The following is a 20,589-nucleotide window of genomic DNA, read 5'->3' on the forward strand; positions in this document are numbered from 1 at the left end:
CCATGCTCCGCAACAAGAGAAGCCACCGCAGTGAGAGGCCTGCACACTGCAATGAAGAGTAGCCCCCGCTCGCTGCAACTAAAAAGAAAGCTCACGCGCAGCAACGAAGACCCAGTGCAGCCATAAATAAATAAATAAATAAGTAAGTAAGTAAGTAAATAAGTAAATAAATTTATTTTTTTAAAACCTGTCATTTGTACACCCATGTTCATAGCAGCATTGTTCACAGTAGCTAAAATGTGGAAGCTACCCAAGTGTCTACTGACAGATGAATGGATAAACAAAATGTGGTATGTACATGCAGTGGAATATTATCCAGCTTTAAAAAGGAAGGAAATTCTGACATATGCTACAACATGGGTGAGCCTTGAGGACATTGTGCTAAGTGAAATAAACCAGTCACAAAAGCACAAGTATAATATGGTTACACTTAATATGAGGTACCTAGGGTAGTCAGACCCATATAGACAGAAAGTAGAACGGTGGTTACCAGGGGCTGGGGGGAGGGGGAGTGGGGAGTTATCATTTAATGGATATAGAGTTTTAGTTTTGCAGGGTGAAAAGAGTTCTATGGATGGGTGGTGGTGATGGTTGTACAACAATGTGAATGTACTGAATGCCACTGAACTGTACATTTTTAAATGGTTAAGATGGTAAATTTGATGTATATGTATTTTACCCCAATTAAAATTTTTGAAAACCTAACTATGCAAGTACAGAATATTAGGACATGTGCAAAATCCTACCATGTGTCAGGATGACATGGCTGTCTAAATTCTAAAATGAATGGAAGCAACAGGAGTGTAATGTACAGGGAAGAAGGCCAGAATATGCTCAGGATATGGTGTTCAGTTCTGGGGGCTGCATTTCAGGGGCATATTGACAATCTAGACAATGGACAAACCAGAGCAGCCTTAGCCAGCAGGATAGAGAACGTGAGGAAGGTCTGAGGGAATTAAGGGAGTTCGGTCTGTAAAGGAGTGTATCAGTTAGCTTTTGTGGTATAACAAACCTCAAAATTCAGTACCTTAAGACAAACATTTATTATTTCTCATGGTTCTTAGGGCAACCTGGGTGGTGGTTCTGGTCTGGGTAAGCTCAGCTAGAACTGGATAGCCTGAAATGATCTCAGTCAACTGGCAATTGACTCATTGTCAGCTGGAGCAGAGGGGATGACTTGGTCACATGTTTCTTATGATCCATTAGGATGGCCTGGGCTTGTTCACATGGTGATGGCTCCAGAGATCCCAGGAGTAGCCACAGAGCAAGCCTTAATGCACAAGTACTTTTCAAACCTCTTGTGTCATGTTGCTAATGTCCCATTGGCCAGAGCAAGTGACATGGCTAAGTACAGAGTCACTGTGCGAAGTGATTGACTACCCAAGGCATGAAAACAAGGAAGGGAATTATTGTGGCCATCTGCAAACAACCTAGGAAACATAGAGGAAATATGAGAGTTTCATTAGGAACATCACAGGTTGTTCCACAGTGTAGAAGTAAGACCAATGGGATGGAAGTTAAATGAGGGTAGACTTCAAGTCAATCTAAAGTAGAACTTTCTGGCTAAAGTGGCCCCAGAAGAACAGAAGCGGACCACCAGTAAAAGGAGGGCCTTGCCATTGGATGTGTTGGAGAGGCTCTATGACCAGCCTTTCTGACCAACTCAGACCTGTTACATCATCTCCAGGAAGCCTTTCCTGCTTGCACACCACCTGGGGCCCATGTAGTTAATGGTGCTCTTCTCTGTGCCACACACAGGTTCCTGTTGCTCTACCTGTCATACCGTATAACAAATGTGTTTACCTGCCTGTCTTGTTGATGAAATGGAGTTCCTTAAGGGCGTGGATGACATCTGATTCACCATCTCAGTGCCAATATCTGCAGGAAATTGTGTTCCATCCTCAGATTGCCTCCTGGTGGTCAGATGTCTGTGGCAACTCGAACCATAGAGTCTGCATTTCAGGCAGAATGAAGGGGGAGGTGGGGGGGGAATACGCCCGACAACTGAGATTGCCGTCTTTTTAATTTATTTCGGCTGTGCCGGGTCTTAGTTGCGGCACGTGGGATCTTTGTTGCAGCATGCAGGATCTTTAGTTGCAACATGCAGGCTCTTTTTTAATTTTTATTTATTTATTTTTATAAATTTATTTATTTTATTTTATTTTTGACTGCGTTGGGTCTTCGTTGCTGTGCACGGGCTTTCTCTAGTTGCAGCAAGCGGGGGCCACTCCTCGCTGTGGTGCGCGGGCTTCTCACTGCGGCGGCCCCTCCTTGTTTCAGAGCACAAGTTCTAGGCGCGCAGGCTTCAGCAGCTGTGGTGCGCAGGCTCAGCAGTTGTGGTGCACGGGCCCAGTTGCTCTGTGACATGTGAGATCCTCCCAGACCAGGGCTCGAACCCGTGTCCCCTGCACTGGCAGGTGGATTCCCAACCACTGTGCCACCAGGGAAGCCCCAGGCTCTTTTTAAATTTTTATTTTTTATTTTTTATTTTTTAAATTTATTTATTTACTTGTTTTTGGCTGTGTTGAGTCTTTGTTGCTGTACGTGGGCTTTCTCTAGTTGCGGTGAGCAGGGGCTACTCTTTGTTGCGGTGCACGGGCTTCTCTTTGCGGTGGCTTCTCTTGTTGTGGAGCATGGGCTCTAGGCGCATGGGCTTCAGTAGTTGTGGCACACGGGCTCAGTAGTTGTGGCTCACAGGCTCTAGAGTGCAGGCTCAGTAGTTGTGGCGCACGGGCTTAGTTGCTCCACGGCATTGGGATCTTCCTGGACCAGGGCTCAAACCCATGTCCCCTGCATTGGCAGGCGGGTTCTTAACCACTGCGCCACCAGGAAAGTCCCCCAGGCTCTTTTTTTAGTTGCGGCATGTGGGTTCTTAGTTGCAGCATGTGGGTTCTTAGTTGCAGCATGCGGGATCTAGTTCCCTGACCAGGGATCAAACCTGGACCCCCTGCATTGTGAGTGTGGAGTTTTAACCACTGGACCACTAGGGAAGTCCCGGGGTTGCCCTATCTTTAAAGAACGTTTCCAGAAACTCTACCAAACTGTACCTTGTATTATTTGTCTTCCTAGACACACCTGTTTGCAAGGGAGGCTGGGAAATATAGGTTTTAGCTCAGCACGCTGAAACCCCCAACATTATAAACAATTGTTGGTAGAAAAGGATTCATAGGCACCTTCTGCCCGGGGTGTGACCCCTACTTAAACTGCCTAATGAATGAGTGACCTCTCTGAAGTTATGCACTAACACCAGAGTTCCCAGAACCTGTGACTCTTCACACACACAGTGAGGTAGGGTGTTCTTTTTATCATAATCCTGGCTACCTTCATGACTATACGCTGTCACTTGGAGCTCCTGGCCTCATAACCCCTGGGATAGGGCAGGGATCAGCAACCCTTTTCTGTAAAGGGCCAGATGGTAAATATTTCAGGCTTTGTGGACCATATGGTCTCTGTTGCAGCTACTTTGCTGTCGTAGCACAAAAGCAGCCATAGATAAAGGAATGGGTGTAACTGTGTTCCAGTAAAACTTTATTTACAAAAACAGGGACTTCCCTGGTGGTCCAGCAGTAAAGAATCTGCCTTACAATGCAGGGGATGCAGGCTCAGTCCCTGGGAACTAAGATCCCACATGCCGCGGGGCAACTAAGCCCGTGCAGCACAACTACCGAGCTCGCGTGCCTCAACTAGAGCCCATGTGCTGCAAACTACAGAGCCCAGGCGCTCTGGAACCCGAGTGCCACAACTACAGAGCCCACACACCCTGGAGCCTGCACGCCACAACTACAGAGCCCTCACACTGCAACTAAGGCCCGACCCAGCCATAAATAAACAAATAATAAATTTAAAAAAACAAAAAACAGGTATCATATTGGATTTGGCCCACCTCTGTGATGGGGAGTGGGTCTCGTCCTGTGGTTTTGCAGAAGCTGTGGCTCCATGGACTAGACATACAGAAGATAAGATGATATTTAGCCAGTCTGGGAAGAACAGAATCCACAAATCCCAGTTTTGGCACGTGTCTCAACTGTCAGGCCTCATGGCTTCCCTGTTTCTCTTAATGATACTACAACTTCCCAGGCTTAGAACTTCAGTATCATTTTTTAGGGGGTCACATTTTTTTTAATATAATTTACATACCAGTAAAATTGACCATTTTTAGTGTACAGTTCTATGAGTTTTGACAAATGCATATAGTCATATAACCACCACCATAGTCAAGATATAGAACAGTTCCTTCACCATTCCCCACCCCCAAAATTCCCTTGTGGCATTTTGTAGTCTCCTCAGGCCCCTGACCCCAACCCTTGGGAACCACTGATCTATTATTCTGCCCCTATAATTTGCCTTTTTTATTATGTGATATAAATGGAATCACACAGTATGGAGCCTTTGGAGTCTAGCATCTTTCATCTAGCATATAATACATTTGAGATTCATCCATGTCGTGGCGTGTATTAGTAGTTCTTTTTTTATTGCCGAGTAGTATTCCATTACATTAATATACTACCGTTTGTTGATCCACTCACCAGTTGAAGGACATTAGTGTTGGTTCCAAGTTTTGGGAGTTACAAATAAAGCCAACATTAGACATTATAAAGTAAGCCTTCACATATGGGTTTTTGTGTGAACATAAGTTTTCATTTCTCTTGGTTAATAGCTGGAAGTGGGATTGCTAGGTTGTATGCTGTGTATATTTAACTTTAAAAGACGACAAACTGTTTTCCAAAGTGGCTGTACCATTTTTCATTTTCACTAACAACGAACAGCTGCTTTATATCCTCGCCAGTTTTTTTTTTTTGTTTTTCTTTAATTTATTTATTTATGGCTGTGTTGGGTCTTTGTTTCTGTGCGAGGGCTTTCTCTAGTTGTGGCAGGTGGGGGCCACTCTTCATCGCGGTGCGCGGGCCTCTCACTAAAGCGGCCTCTCTTGTTGTGGAGCACAGGCTCCAGACGCGCAGACTCAGTAATTGTGGCTCACGGGCCCAGTTGCTCCGCGGCATGTGGGATCTTCCCAGACCAGGGCTCGAACCCGTGTCCCCTGCATTGGCAGGCAGATTCTCAACCACTGCGCCACCAGGGAAGCCCCTCGCCAGTTTTTGATATCAGATTTTCTGAATTTCACACATTCCAATAGGTGTGTAGTTGTAATAAATAAGTTTTAATTTGCATTTCTAATTAATGCAATTTAATAACTAATTTCATGACTTGATATGTTGAATTATAGTAATTGATTTTAGAATATTGAACCAGCCTTACATTCTCTTGGTCATCGTGCATTGTCCTTTTAACACATTGCTGGATTCAGTTTGCTACTTTGTTGAGGATTTTGTGCCTATGTTTATGAGAGAGATGTTGGTCTATAGTTTGGTGCCATTTTTGGCTTTTCCCTCTCCCCTCATAATCCCAGGTCCTATTGATAGCTGTCTGCTCCACTTCATTCCCTCCATCAGACCCTCCCTATCTCTTATTTTATATCTTAACTGGTTCTCTGTGTCTAGTGTCTCCTGAACTCTATTCCACCTACATGAAATTTAAAAAAAAAAAAAATTCAGTGCTTCTCTTTGTTTACTGTATTAGTTAGGGTCCAGGCAGGACACAGCCAGCACATTCAGAGGGTTATTGAAAAGCCTTTAATGGAGAGATTATTTACAATGGTGAGTGCGGTAAGGGAAACCTACAAGGGATGGTGGCCCACCGAGGGACTGGTAGGGACTGGCTATAGCTGATACTGTTACCACCTGAGGCACAGTGGGGGAAGGGAGAGGTACTGGAACCCAGCAAAATCTGTGGCTATGGGAGAGGGGTCCTCTGTAGACACTGACCTTGGTCAAGGATCACAGCTCCTGCCAGAGCCACATGCTGGTAGGGAGAGAGGCAGAGAATGAATACTGTAACCTTTCTTCCTGTGCTCTGATCTCCTCCTGAGATTGGCTGGACCCAGATGGAAGCCAGAGGGCCTGAAGCCCATGTGATATAGTTCTTAGAGACTGACCTTCTGATTCGTGGGGGACAGAGCAGAGCAGAGAGGGCATCAGGTGGCAAAAGTGGGACAGAGCAGAAGTACCGAGCACACCCACCAATCAAAGTCCAAACTCCTTAGATTAGCACTTGTGCCACCAGCTCTGGCCCCTACTCCCTTTCTGACTACTTGCTCCCAAAGTTAAGACTGTGTCTTTTCATCTTTTTATCTCCTACAGTCTCCCTGTTGGGGCCCTCAATAAAGGTGTGATGTATGAACAGAGCAAATATTGGTTTGAGTGGTGGAGCTGAGGCAAGCAGTCACCAAGCCAGGGAGCAGAATGAACTTTCCTGGCTCACACTCATCGCTAAGGATGAAAGAAGAGTTGTTCCACACATACAAGCCTCTGTTTTTATGGAGGCTCGGAGAAGCTCAGTAACCTGCTCCAGGTTTCACAGCTAGTTGTGGCAGGTGTGTTACACAAAACCAGCTGTGGAACCCTGGAAGAGTTACCTAGCGACTCTAAGCTTCTGCTTTCCTCATCTGTAAGACAGAATTGCGTAGACTTGAAGGGATATATTATACATTACACTAAACACTGCCTGGCCTATTGCACTCACTGCATATTAGCTTAGAATATTATCTTCATAGTCCTACACAGCTTTCGAAGAGGAGATATCTAAGGCAGTCATACATAGCTTAAAAAAAAAAAAAAAAAAGATCCATGTAGTGACTTACTATGGGGCCAGGCCCTGTTTTAAACGCTCATGAATATTAACTCATTTAATCCTTAACTCCTCTATGAGGTACATACAGTTAACCCCATTTTACAGATGAGGAAACAGAGGCACAGAATGATTAAGAAACTTACCTGACGTTACCTAGTTGGTCAGTGGTGGAGCCAGGATTTGAGCCCAGGCAAGGTTGGCTGCAGATTCCATGCTTCTAACCTCAGTGCTACCTTCCCCATAACCTATAGCCTTGTCAAACTATATGTAGTCAGTCCTGTCAAGGCACTTTTCCCCCTTCATTCCTGACCAGCATATGCTGATTGGAATGCATGTGAGCTAGGCAGGACTGGGTTTGTGGAGATCTTTGGAGGCACATGAAAGGTATGTACAAGGATATTGGGGGCAAGCAATAGGACATGTTAGGGGTGAGAAAGGGTAATCACTGAAATAAATGAGGAAAACCAGTTCTGTCTACTGGAGCAGGAAATACCTAGTCAAGCTTGCCTAGCTTCATGCCATCTGGCTTCCTCAGAGGCCAGCTCTTGCCCCTTTATTTATGGGTGTTGATGAAGCTGCCCTTTGAGTCACTGTCAGTGAAACAGAGGTTATTAAAATTTCTTCTAATCCATTCTGTTGTTTTAAGCCACCAGTGCAAATATACACCCAAATATAATTAGAGCATGAAGGAATGAGGTGTGAGAGAGGAAGAAGTGTGCCCTGGGCAGGAATTTAGAGAGGACACGGACATCCTTGCTTATGGTGGCTATGTCTTACTCGCCTGACCCTTAGAGCTGTTTTAATGAATGACCCACAAAGCTTAAGCAGAATCTTACTGTGTAGTGCTACAAATTTTACACTCTCAAGCTCCCAGAATATCCATGACTTGTAAGTAACCCCCCAAAAACCTGTAAATGCAGAAAGTGACCAAAATAGCTAAAGGGAGTTCAGGACATGAAAATTATAGAAGATAGTATGTGACTGACCTGTTTTCTAACTAGAAGGGAATCCTGTAAGGGCAAGAGAATTATCAGCAAAGAGGAAAGAGAGGTGGCTGAGAGGCCACGGACATTATTCACCATCAGAAAGAAAGATGGGACTTCCCTGGCAGTCCAGTGGTTAAGACTGCGCTTCCAATGCAGGGAGCGCGGGTTCAATCCCCGGTTGGGGAACTAAGATCCCACATGCTACGTGGCATGGCCAAAAAAAAAGAAAAAAAGAAAAGAAAGAAAGATGGTTAAGCTAGAACCCAATGGTAGAAATGGTAGAGTGCAGGGAACAAGCCAAGCTCCACAGCCCAGAGAGTAGAGACAGGAGGAGGCAGGAAGCTGACAGGGGTCTGGAGTTAGAGGCAGCTCAAGTCATGCTTATGTCCGTGGTTCACAAAGGCACAGGTGTCCTTCAGGTAGGATCAAGCAGTACTGTAGGATGCTGTACTGTGGGCTATACGGGCAAACCAACCCCTAACAGAGATGTATACTTCGCACAGTACAACTGTATCTACGGTAGAAGCAAAAGAGAAGCTGGATCTGAAAATGAAATTAAGAAAACAATTCCATTTACTATAGCATAAAATAAAATACTTAGAAATAAATTTAACATAAAAGTACGTAACTTATACTCTAAAAACTACAAAACATTGTTGAAAGAAATTAGACATCCCATGTTCATGAATCAGAAAACAATATTGTTAAGGTGACAACAGTCCCCAAATTGATCTACAGATTCGAAGCAATCTCTATCAAAATCCCAGATTGACAAACTGATCCTAAAATTTATAGGAAAATACAAGGGTCCCATAATAGCCAAAATAATATTTAAAAAGAACAAAGTTAGAAGACTCACATTTACTGATTTCAGAACTTACTGTAAGTTCAGGACAGATGTATAGACCAATGGAATAAAATTGAGAGTCCATAAATAAACCCATACGTTTATGATCAACTGATTTTCAGTAAAGGTGCCAAGGTCATTCTGGGGGAAAGAATAGTCTCTTCAACAAATGGGGCTGGAACAACTAAATAACCAAATGTAGAAGAATAAAGTTAATTAGTATACCAGTGACTTCCAAATCTGCAGCACAAGCCCAGCTTTCTCTCCAGAGCTTCACACCCGTATATTCTAAGCTCCACAAAACCCACATGACCAAACCTGAACAGAAGCAATAAAGTAAGATGGTGAGAACATCTTACTTTACTGTACCTCCCAATTCCTTCCTTTCCCCCATCCCCTAATTTACCTTCTGTCTCCACGGATTTGCCTGTTCTGAACATTTTATATAAATGGAATCATATAATATGTGGCCTTCTGTGACTAGCTTCTTTCACTTAGCATAATGTTTTCAAGGTTCATCTGTGTTGTAGCTTGTATCAGTACTTCATTACTTGTTGTGGCTGAATAGTACTACTTTGTATGGTTATACCAGATTTTGTTTACCGATTCAGCAGTTGATGGACATTTGGGTTGTTTCTACTTTTTGACTATTATGATTAATTCTCCTGTGAACAATCATGTACAAATTTATATGTTAATATGATCTAAAAGGGGCTCAATAAAAAACTGTTCCCCACTGTTTAATTCTCCCAGAAAGAAAAAATACACTCATCATCTGTTACTCTGAAGCCATTGTTTTCATCTTGAGTAACTATCTCCCCAACTTTTAACTGGTTTATAGCTAGTAATTTCACAGAGTGTTCTTCTTACTAGGTTATCTAGGTATGTGTTTTGAAACTCATCTCTTTTGGAGATAACCCTTGAAAGTGACCCTACACAAAGCTAGACCTGTCTTGAGATTTCTGGATCTTGCAGGGCCTTGTAAGTCATACTATAGATCTGGACTTCATACTGAGTCCAATGAGAAGTCACTGAAATGTTTAAAAAGGAAGGGAGTGATGTGATTCCGTTTGCATTTTAGAAAGATCTCTTCGCAATGTGAGGAATGGATGAAGGAAGGAAAGAATGGAAGCAAGAGAGATCAAGTAGAAGGTTGTTGCAGTCATCCAGGTGAGTGGTGCTGGGGGCTAGACTAGGGCAGTGGCAGAGGGGATATCAAAGAAGGGGTGGATTTAAGACATAATAAAGAGGGAGGATCAACAAGACTTGGTGATGAGTTACCTGTACAGGTAAGGGAATAAAGAGATTGCAATGCTGGCCAGCTTTCTGAGTTGAGGAACCGAGTTGATGATGGTGACATACCAAGAGACAGAGAATACAGGAAGAAAATGTTTGAGGGAAGGTTTATGATAATTATTAAATGCTGACTGTATACTAGACACTTTACTGGGCACTTACAACCGGACCTCATTTAATCTTCAAAAAACCCCAGGAGCTAAACAGCATTAGACCTGCTTTTCCCATGAAAAACATTGCATTCAGCTAGGAAGTGGTGAGGCCAGAATTTGATCCCAGATGTCCTGGATGCCTTCACTTTGTGTGTTCTCACCATCTTACTTCACTGCTTCTGTTCAGGTTTGGTCGTGTGGGTTTTGTGGAGCTTAGAATATATGGGTGTGAGGCTCTGGAGAGAAAGCGGGGCTTGTGCTGCAGATTTGGAAGTCACTGGTATACTAATTAAAGCCTGGGACATGAGTAGTACAAAGAATATGTGGAGCAAGAAGAGAAGAGAACACCTCTGACAACCTCAAGAAGCTCAACATTGAAGGAGCTGAGGATAAGAGCAGGGGAGCCTGAAAGTAGTGCTCAGAAATGACCAGAAAGGTGGGAGGATGTCATGGATGGGGAAGGAAGAGATGTATATGTCGCTAGTGCTCACAGTTGGGGAAGGAGGTAGTTAATTATTAGGGATTTGCAAAAGGAATGCCATGTCTCCATTAAACTGACAAATAGGTTGACTGATCTGTGAGGAGATGCAAGTGAAGCAATGGTACATGGATGAAAGTAGAACAGCATTTGGATATCCAACATTTGGATACAACTTTTTAAAAATTGTGATTTGGGGCTTCCCTGGTGGCGCAGTGGTTGAGAGTCTGCCTGCCGATGCAGGGGACACGGGTTCGAGCCCTGGTCTGGAAGGATCCCACATGCCGCGGAGCAGCTAGGCCCGTGAGCCACAACTGCTGAGCCTGCGCGTCTGGAGCCTGTGCTCCGCGGCTGGAGAGGCCGCGATGGTGAGAGGCCCGCGCGCTGTGATGAAGAGTGGCCCCCACTTGCCGCAACTAGAGAGAAAGCCCTCGCACAGAAACGAAGACCCAACACAGCCAAAAATAAATAAATTAATTAATTAATTTAAAAAAAATAATAATAATAATAATAAAAATTGTGATTTGCAGAAAGTAGATTTTTTTAAAAGATAATTGGTAGACTAAGGGACTGTAAGGTGTTTGTAAAATTATTATTTAAAATGGTACAGGACCTTGGGAGTTCCCTGGTGGTCTAGTGGTTAGGACTTGGCACTTTCACTGCTGTGGGCCCGGGTTCAATCCCTGGTCGCAGAACTAAGATCCCACAAGCTGCGTGGCTTGGCCTAAATAAATAAATAAATAATTTAAAAATAATAATAACTAAATAAAATGGTACAGGACCTGTGGAAAACAGTATGGCAGTTCCTCAAAAAATTAAAAACAGATTTACCGTATGATCCAGCAATTCCACCTCTGGGTATATACCCAAAAGAATTGGAAGCAGAGTCTGGAAGAAGTATTTGTACACCCATGTTCATAACAGCATTATTCATAGTAGCTAAGATGTGGAAGCTATCCAGGTGTTCATGTACAAATGAACGCATAAGCAAAATGTAGTATATACATACAATGGAATATTATTCAACCTCAAAAAGGGAGGAAATTCTGACATAAGCTACACCATGGATGAACCTTGAGGACATGCTAAGTGAAATAAGCCAGTCACAAAAGGACAAATGCTATAAGATTCCACTTATATAAGGTACCTACAGTAGTCAGATTCATAGAGACATGGTGGTTGCCAGGGGCTGGGGGGAGGGGTTGAAATGAGAAGTTATTGTTTAACGGGGACAGAGTTTCAATTTTGCAATGTGAAAAGAGTTTTGGAAGTAGATGATGGTGATGGTTACACAACGGTATGAATGTACGTAATACCACGAACTGTACACTTAAAAATGGTTAAGATAGTAAATTTTATGTGTATTTTACCACAATAAAATAAGAACCAAATGAAAAAGAAAGTGATGGTGACATAGCCTCATCCCCACAGTCTGATTCAGTGGGTCTGGGGTCACCAGTGACCGTATACACAGCTAGAATGGGGACCACTTGTTTAGCTGAGGGAGTGCTGTGTGGAGAAACCTGATACCCTGCACACACCTAAATCTCACTGTGGTTTCCAAGCAGACTTTTGTTTGGTCTCGTTCTTTATTTCATTTTATAAACCCTTGTGATCAGAAGGAAAAGCTCCATAATAAGTAAGAAACATTCATTGTAGAAAATTTGGCAAAGTTCAGAAAACAAAAATCATCCACAATCCCAACAATTTGAGTAATAATTATTAAATTCAGGTCTTCTGTTATGTCCTCTGTATGGAGTATGGTTATTGATAGAGATATCCTTGTATATTCTCATACATACATACACCTTTTGTGCTTTTTTTGGTTTTGTTTTAAATAAAATTGTTATGCTTCACATATTGTTTTCTGCCTTTTCAGTGAATACATGGTGATGTCTTTCAGGTCACTGAGGGCCTTCTACTCATGATTTTCAGTGGCTCCGTAGTGTTATTAATCTAACCCACTACTGTTATTGAACATCTATCTCATTTCCAAATTTTTCACTATCTTAGTCAACGTTAGCATGGATATTTTTATATAAAAAATTTCATTCTGGGCTTCCCTGGTGGCGCAGTGGTTAAGAATCCGCCTGCGAATGCAGCAGACGCGGGTTCGATCCCTGGTCCAGGAAGATCCCACATGCCGCGGAGCAACTAAGCCCATGCGCCACAACTACCGAGCCCCACAATGAGAAGCCCGCGCACTGCAATGAAGATCCAATGCAGCCAAAAATAAATAAAACAAATACATTTTTTTAAAAAATTTCATTCTAAATATCCTTGTTATTGCTGCTGCTGCTGCCAGTTTGGTAGTTGGAATTTTTTTTTGGTATTTTTGGTTTCTAGTGAACATTTTCCTATGCTTGCTACCATTAACTTTTAAATTATAACGTGTATAACACCTAAGTAGTTCTCTTTCGTCTTTTACTGTAATATAATAACACTCTTCTTTTTCTTCTTTTTCTTTGTGTAATATAATATCATAGAATCATGAACTTGTACAATTTAAGGCCCTAGAGGTTAAATGGTTTGACCAGAGTCACACTGAAAATTAAGTAACAGAACAGAAATTTGAACCTAGCTTTACTCATTTTTCATCTTTCCTCCTCCTAGTACATAGATATTGCTAATATCCTTAAGTCTCCATGGGAGAAGCTTCTGCAGCGTTTCACTTTGGAGCAGTATTTCATTTGTCTTTTGTGGCAGAGAACTTGCTGCTTCCGAATCAGCCCAGAAAGTAGCCTCAGCTGCGTGTGCCCTCCACTAACAGCCAGTGTCCTGCTTGCTGTTCCAGGAGCCATGTGTGACCAGGACTGTGGGATGGTCGTACTCATGCTGGAGACTCTTGTGAGGAGATGAGTTGGTGAATGGAGAAGCCAGCATGAAGATGCTTCCCGGAGTGGGCGTGTTTGGGACTGGCAGCTCTGCCCGGGTTCTGGTCCCGCTGCTGCGGGCAGAAGGGTTCACGGTGGAGGCCCTGTGGGGGAAGACTGAGGAGGAGGCGAAGCAGCTTGCCGAGGAGATGAACATCACCTTCTACACCAGCCGGACCGATGACGTCTTGCTGCATCAAGACGTGGATCTGGTGTGCATCAACATCCCCCCTCCGCTTACCCGACAGATATCTGTGAAGGCTCTAGGTACGGACAGTCAGGCCATAGCAAGGGCAGATTGCGCCTCCCTCTCGGTGGTCCTTGAGTGTCACTGCTCTCCTCTGGGCCTGGGTGGTCCTTCTTGGGCCTGGATCTGGGACAGCACTCATCCCTGAAGCAGTGCCGAGGGAGGGCACGTTGGGAGGCCTTATGGCTGGGGGAGGAAATGCTCCAGTGGCTGGGAGACATGCAGCGTTCCCCACCTCCCATAAGTAAATCCCTGAGCAAAAATTAAGCAAATGTCTTTCGAGTTGGCCTGTCACAGGGGCTAGAGATTATTACATTTCAGGCATTGTAAAGTTTGCCTCTGTGAAGTCAGAGTTCAAAGACCTGGGCACTGGGGAATCGGCTGTGATTGATGCATTTGTTCTTCCATTTCTGTGGCACGCAGCACCACAGAAAGGAGAAGAGGATGTGTATCAAGGCTGCCATTTCTCATATTTTGTCAGTCCTTGACTAGATTGAGCACACACCCTTCCCACCAAGCTTTGCAATTTTGTATGCCAGAGGGTGGGACGGCTCTCTGACAGCGCTGAGTTTCCCTGGCAGGATCCACAGATCAGCCTGCTCACATCTCTGCTCCCTCCGGAAATAGTTTGCTCAGCCACCTCCTGCCCTTGGCTGGGCATGGCTTGGTGAGCTGTTCTCCTGCAGTTCCTGTTGGGCTTCTCTTTCCTGTCAACTGTAGAAAAACTATTCTCTTTGTCTTATATAGGAATCAGAATCTAATTTAATAGGAAAACAAACCAGTAAACATTCATCCAGCAGTTTTTTAAAAAATGTCTCCTGTGTGCTAGGCACTGTCCTGATGTCATTCTTGACATTCAGAGCAGTGTTGGATTGGAGCTGTCTCTGCTTTCATATTTCACAGTCCAGTTGAAGAGACTAGAAGTAACACACATTGCAAGGTAAATGAGAAAAGACAAGTAACAATTCAGGTAGCATATAATTGATTGACAGAGTAATTGTTTTATATAAGGTGATGGGAGCCAGGTGTCTGTCTGATGCAGTCAGAGATCTGTGGGTCCAGGAACTGATATGCCGTGAGGCTGACCGCCACTCCTGGCCACTAGCATGGTGGAGGGTCCAAGGCTCTGCTGCTTGTCTGTCCCGTAGTCTGAGAATAAGAGGGTGTCTGTCACCTCTAGCCCAATGGGTTGGAGAGGATAAGTGTTCATTGAAGTGAGCAGGAATAGCAGTCTGTCTGGTTGTTGATTTAGGGCATGTAAGTTTTGACCAAAAATTATAGATGGTTTGTCTTTTCCAGAGAGCTCTCTCTGAGGATGTGTGACATTGGAGCTATTCACTGGCCCTAGATTTTTAGGGCAGATAATACTCCCAGATTGGGTTTAGAAGTAGACTTAAGCCAACACTTTAACAGAGGGCTGGTTCAAGGGAATCAAGCTACCATGGTCACTTGACTTCTCACCGTTCCTTGTGGCATGATTGCAGGTTGGTGAGGCCAGGTGTGTGCAGAGGCAGAGTTCTAGAGGCTCTGGTCGCCTTCTTGAACTTTAGGGTCCCCGCAGAGGCAGAATTCTAGAGGCTCTGGTCGCCTTCTTGAACTTTAGGGTCCCCACAGAGGCCATTTCTGAGCTGTGTAAGGAGAAAGAGGAAACCCCAGAGTTCTTTGGGCCCAAGCCTGCTGTTTTCCTGGTACAGGAAAACATTGGACTTTGGGCCATTTAATATAAACAGGAAGGACAGGGATGACCAGAAGCTTCTGGGGTCTTGTATCCCAGCCCTCAGTGAAGTAAGGCCATCAGCCTTTTCTCCACATCTCTGTTGTCAGGAAGGAGGAGGGTATGAATGAGGGTCCTTGGTCTGTTCTTGCAGGTACACGACCACAGTGCCAATTTGGTTGGGCTGGGAGAGCCCTTGTCAGCTGGACCTGCCCTCAGGCACTGCCCACTTAGGCCTCAAAGGAGTCGCTGAGCCTGTTGTGACCATGAAGTTGACTCCCTGTGTGCTTGCTTTCTTTTTTTTTTTTTTTTAGTGAGAATTCTGACTTAATTTTAACTTATATGGAAGAGGCCATGAGAACTCCTCCAGTTTTCCCAAATGACTTGGTGTGAGTGCATGAACTGCTGTAGGCAGAGCACCAAACTGACCTTGACATCAGACCCCACTTTTGACCCTATTTCTGTCCCTCTCAACCTGTGTGGGCCCCTGTGAAATGAAGGTATCATTCAGCCTTTTCAGCATGATATATGACTGCCTCCGAGTACTGACCAAGAAGGACACTGGCATCACGTTACAAGGGAAAGCCAGCCTTTCCTGTTGTCCCACATGGAAGAGCAGATTTGTTTAACTTAAATTCACATCAAAAATAAATGGTAGGCGTCTCCTCTGGATGTTCGTTAGGTAAGTGTTCACTGAGTTGAATGTAGCTTAGAAATGAAACTAAGCATTCTAAGTCATCTCAAATGTGGAACACTTTTCTGTAGGTTGGAGGACTATATATATATCTCTTTATAAATATAAATTTATTTATTTATTTATGGCAACGTTGGGTCTTCGTTGCTGCGCGCAGGCTTTCTCTAGTTATGGTGCGTGGTCTTCTCATTGTGGTGGCTTCTCTTGTTGCGGAGCATGGGCTCTAGGTGTGTGGGCTTCAGTAGTTGCAGCACACGGGCTCAGTAGTTGTGGCTCGTGGACTCTAGAGCACAGGCTCAGTAGTTGTGGCGCACAGGCTTAGTTGCTCTGTGACATGTGGGATCTTCCTGGGCCAGGGCTCGAACCCGTGTCCCCTGCATTGGCAGGCAGATTCTTAACCACTGCGCCACCAGGGAAGTCCCTGGAGGACTGTACTTAAATTAATGCCTCAAAAGCAGGACCCATTCTTTCCTCCTGTAATGTAAAGCTCTGGAAGGAGCTCCTTCTTGGACCTCCCTCCCACCCCCCATCCCACCCATCTAGCTCATCACAGAGCACCGAGCTGAGCTCCCTGTGCTATACCACAGGTTCCCACTAGCTATCTGGTTTACACATGGTAGTGTATTTATGTCAAACCTAATCTCCCAATTTATCCCACCCTCTCCCTTCCCCCACTGTGTCCACACATCTGTTCTTTATGTATGCATCTCTGTTCCTGTGCTGCAAATAGGTTCATCTGTACCATTTTTCTAGATTCCACATGTATGCATTAATATGCAATATTTGGTTTTCTCTTTCTGACTTACTTCACACTGTATGACAGTCTAGGTCCATCCACATCTCTACAAATGACCCTATTTCGTTCCTTATTATGGCTGAGTAATATTCCATTGTGTATATGTACCACATCTTCTCTATCCATTCATCTGTCGATGGACACTTAGGTTGTTTCCATGTCCTGGCTATTGTAAATAGTGCTGCAATGAACATTGGGGTGCATGTGTCTTTTTGAATTACGGTTTTCTCAGGGTCTTATTTTCTACTTTTGTTTGACTTTTCATTTTTTTCCACCTCAGATTTCATCCTTGTGGCTTTCCCATGAATTCCTTAAAGGAGAGGGAGGGACTCTAATGTTTTATTTCTCAATTTAGAAGTGGTTCAGAAAAATTTTAATGTACAAAGTGCCCCACCATTTTTGCCATAGTTGAATGTTTTCTTAAATCTGTCACTAAAAGGTAAGTTTCTGTGCCCAGTTCTTGGCACTTGTGTGCTTCATTAGAAAAATGCTGGGTTTGCCAATCCTTTCCCCATGGGCTCTTAAGATAACAAGGGATCATTCCTCAAGCAGCCTGACCCAGATCATTTAATCCCAAGAACACCAGTCCCTTGGGATGCCTTCCCTGACCCCCAGTCCAGATCAGGTCCCTGCTATATCTTTCATATTAACATTAATATCATCTTCATTGCATTTATCACAAGTGCAGTTCTACGTGTATTCATAGGATAATTTGATTAATGGCTTTCTCTCCCACTAAACTGTAAGTTGTCTGAAAGTAGAGATCATGCCTGATGTTGTATCCTCTGAGCTTAGCACAGGGCCTGGCACACTGGTTGAATGGAAGTGTTCACAAATTCTACCTGTGCAAGCCCAGTCTGCTGGTGTGACTCAGGGAGCCGACAGGGGCTTGTGACCCAGGAGAGACTGGGCTGTGGGCAGCAGTGATTCTGTCTGGTGGCTTTCAAACTTACTTTTCTAAGTAGCAGAACATTCTTTGTTAAAAAAAAAAAAAAAAGGCAGAATCCATGGATTTTGTAAAACATAAAAGTGGTGCTTTTTCTGGGGCTGCTTCTCTTCCTTGCTGTTTGAAATCATTTGTCTAGTCCCACACCTCTAGAGAGGGAAACAGCAGTGTTGTCCCAGAGCTGTGAACCTGTGGTGCGTTACTAAGGAACAAAGAGGTGGTTTGGGGCAGCTTCTCAGGGCACTTTACTCATAGGTCGTCTGGGGAGCATGAGCTGGAGAGAGGCTTGCAGTCTGGAACTTGTTCAGCCTCCAGAAGATCTGAGCTAATGGCACTCGGCATCCATGCTTTCCCCATTCCCTGGAGACAAAAGTGGTTTTCAGCTTCTCTAATATCTCCTTGATTTCCTAACAGGAAAGCTAGATAAACTTAAATAAACATGTCTTTCAAGGCAACACCAGTCTTCCTAAAGGTACAGGACCCGTGCAGCTGGCCTGCAGGAGCCTGGTTTAACTCAGGATGGCCTTTAGCTCCCACACTAATAATACTACTGGGTCCCAAGTTCAAAAGCTCTCTTACTGTTCAGGCTCAAGAAGGAAGGCCTCTTCCCCTTCCCTGACCTCTCGTGGCATGAAGTAGATATTACTTACTCTAGTTTTATCACCACCAAACTCTCAGCAGCCACAGGAGTCCTTTTCCTCCCAGCCCATCTCCTCTCCTCCCCACGTTGCAGTGTCCACCCCAACCCCTGCTGTGCATAGTTGTAGCAGGAAACCTCTGGGTTGGCCAGAGCTTCAGCCAAGTGGCCAAATTCTCACCCAGTATTGTGATTCTCCTGTCCCTAATCCTAAAATCCCACAAGTGTGGGGAAGCATTGGAGACACTCCAAGAGCAGATAGTGATAGCAGTTAGGGGCTACTCTCCCTGCAGGGCCTCCCTCCAGCTCTGGACCCCTGTTCAAGGGCCTCTCCCCTTACCTTGGCCCCCTGCCCTTTCCACACTGCTCCCCGCCTTGGGCATGTAACGCTTGGCTAGCCATTCTCCTGTTGTCCTGCCAGTACCTGTTGTAAAGATTTCGTTACTGTTTAGAGAAGAGCAGGAGATTTCAAGAGTTTTGTAAAGTGAAGAGATTGAATTAGGTCATAGGCTACTGATCTACATGTGTTCCTCCTTGCCGCAGCACTGAGCTTCGTAACACTGGGAGTTCATGCCCGAGAATCCCATGTGTGCAGATGGCAAATGCTGTGTGGGGTTCTTGAGGGTCAGGGTGGCAGGGGAGAGGGTAGGAAGTGAGGGGAGCTTGGAAGGATTGGCCAAAGGCACCAGATTATCTCCTGTGGGCTTTGTCAGGATGTGAGCTTCCCAAGGACTGGTCTGGGCCTAACTCTATGAGAGGCCTGATAAACAGCACATAGAATAAGAAAACTCATCTATGTTCATGTTGATCTTTAAACTTCTTTTTAAAAATTAAATTTTAAAAATATTGAACACTGATATTATTGGCCTGGAAAATGTAGCTTCTGTGTGAGTCTTAAAATATGAGTCACAGTGGACCCTTTTTTTCCTGTATTTATGACATCTGCTGGGTCTCTCCCATGGTGATGGTTATAAAATGTACCGTTGACAGAGCTGTGCTGGGCTGAGCACTTTACATATACTGCCTCATTTGACTTACTGTTCTACCCTGCATGGTAGATGTGACTCTCCTTTTGCAGTGTACTAAACCAAAGCCCAGAGAGGTTTAGAAATGTCCCAGGTCATGCAGCAACCAAGCGAGAGAACCAGAATTTGAATCCCAAAGTGGCTCCAAAGCTCGAGTTTGGCACCAATAAGTGGCCCTTTCTGAGCAGTCAGCTGTCCTGGGGCCCCATTGTTTCTGTTGCAAGGTGGCCAGACAAGTTCCCCTCCTGAGCCTGTGTGAACAGAATCCAAGTCCATCAGAAGAAGCTACACCCAGGGACTTCCCTGGTGGTCCAGTGGGTGGGACTCCGCGCTCGCATCGCGGGGGGCCCGGGTTCAACCCCTGGTTAGGGAACTAGATCCTGCATGCCACAACTAAGAGTTCACATGCTGCAACTAAGAAGTCCACATGCTGCAACTAAGAAGTCCGCATGCTGCAACTAAAAAAAAAGATCCTGCAGGCCGCAACGAGGATCCCGTGTGCACAACTGGGACCCAGCGCATCCTAAATTAATAAATAAATATTTTTTATTTATTAAAATAAAAAATTAAATAAAAATTAAAAAAAGAAGAAGAAGCCGGACTTCCCTGGTGGTGCAGCGGTAAAGAATCCGCCTACCAGTGCAGGGGACATGGGTTCGAGCCCTGGTCCCGGAAGATCCCACATGCCGCGGAGCAACTAAGCCCATGCGCCACAACTACTGAGCCTGCGCTCTAGAGCCCGCGAGCCACAACTACTGAAGCCTGTGTGCCTAGAGCCCGTGCTCCGCAACAAGAGAAGCCACCACCATGAGAAGCCCGCGCACCGCAACAAAGAGTAGCCCCTGCTCGCCGCAACTGGAGAAAGCCCATGCACAGCAACAAAGACCCAACGCAGCCAAAAATAAATAAATTTAAAAAATTAATTTATTAAAAAAAAAAAAAGACTGAGGGAGACCAGTTAAGTTACCATTGCAATAATCCAGGCGAAAAAGTGTGGTGACTTGGATGAGGAAGGTGGCAGTGGTGGTAGTAGGAACTGGTGAGATCCTGGATGTAGTTTGAAAGCTAAGCCAACAGGATTTACTGATGATTGAAAGTGGGATGGATGTGAGAGTGACATCCGTGATTTTGGCTTGAGAAACAGGGAGAATGGAATCGCCATTGACTGAGATGGAGAAAACTCAGGGAAGGGAGTATCAAGAGCTCAGTTT

At 44.6% G+C, this 20,589-nt stretch overlaps 1 protein-coding gene and 1 non-coding gene across 6 annotated transcripts in view; both read left to right on the forward strand.

The window, feature by feature from the left end:
• The window catches only part of GFOD2 (Gfo/Idh/MocA-like oxidoreductase domain containing 2), a 38,924-nt gene that overhangs the window by 15,078 nt on the left and 3,257 nt on the right, over positions 1–20,589 (forward strand). For 4 of the 5 annotated variants that reach the window (XM_061172867.1, XM_061172871.1, XM_061172869.1 and 1 more), the window contains exons 2-3: positions 9,602–9,690; positions 13,241–13,586. In XM_061172867.1, coding sequence (XP_061028850.1) covers positions 13,328–13,586 — 259 coding nt within the window. In that variant the 5' untranslated portion in view covers positions 9,602–9,690; positions 13,241–13,327. The remainder of the gene's footprint in view (positions 1–9,601; positions 9,691–13,240; positions 13,587–20,589) is intronic. The other variant, XM_061172870.1, reaches the window with a different exon arrangement.
• On the forward strand, positions 19,679–19,751 carry TRNAA-CGC (transfer RNA alanine (anticodon CGC)). The gene has a single exon. It is a non-coding gene; the product is annotated as a tRNA-Ala (tRNA).

The sequence above is a fragment of the Eubalaena glacialis genome, chromosome 18, assembly GCF_028564815.1.
Source record: "Eubalaena glacialis isolate mEubGla1 chromosome 18, mEubGla1.1.hap2.+ XY, whole genome shotgun sequence".
NCBI lineage: Eukaryota > Metazoa > Chordata > Mammalia > Artiodactyla > Balaenidae > Eubalaena > Eubalaena glacialis.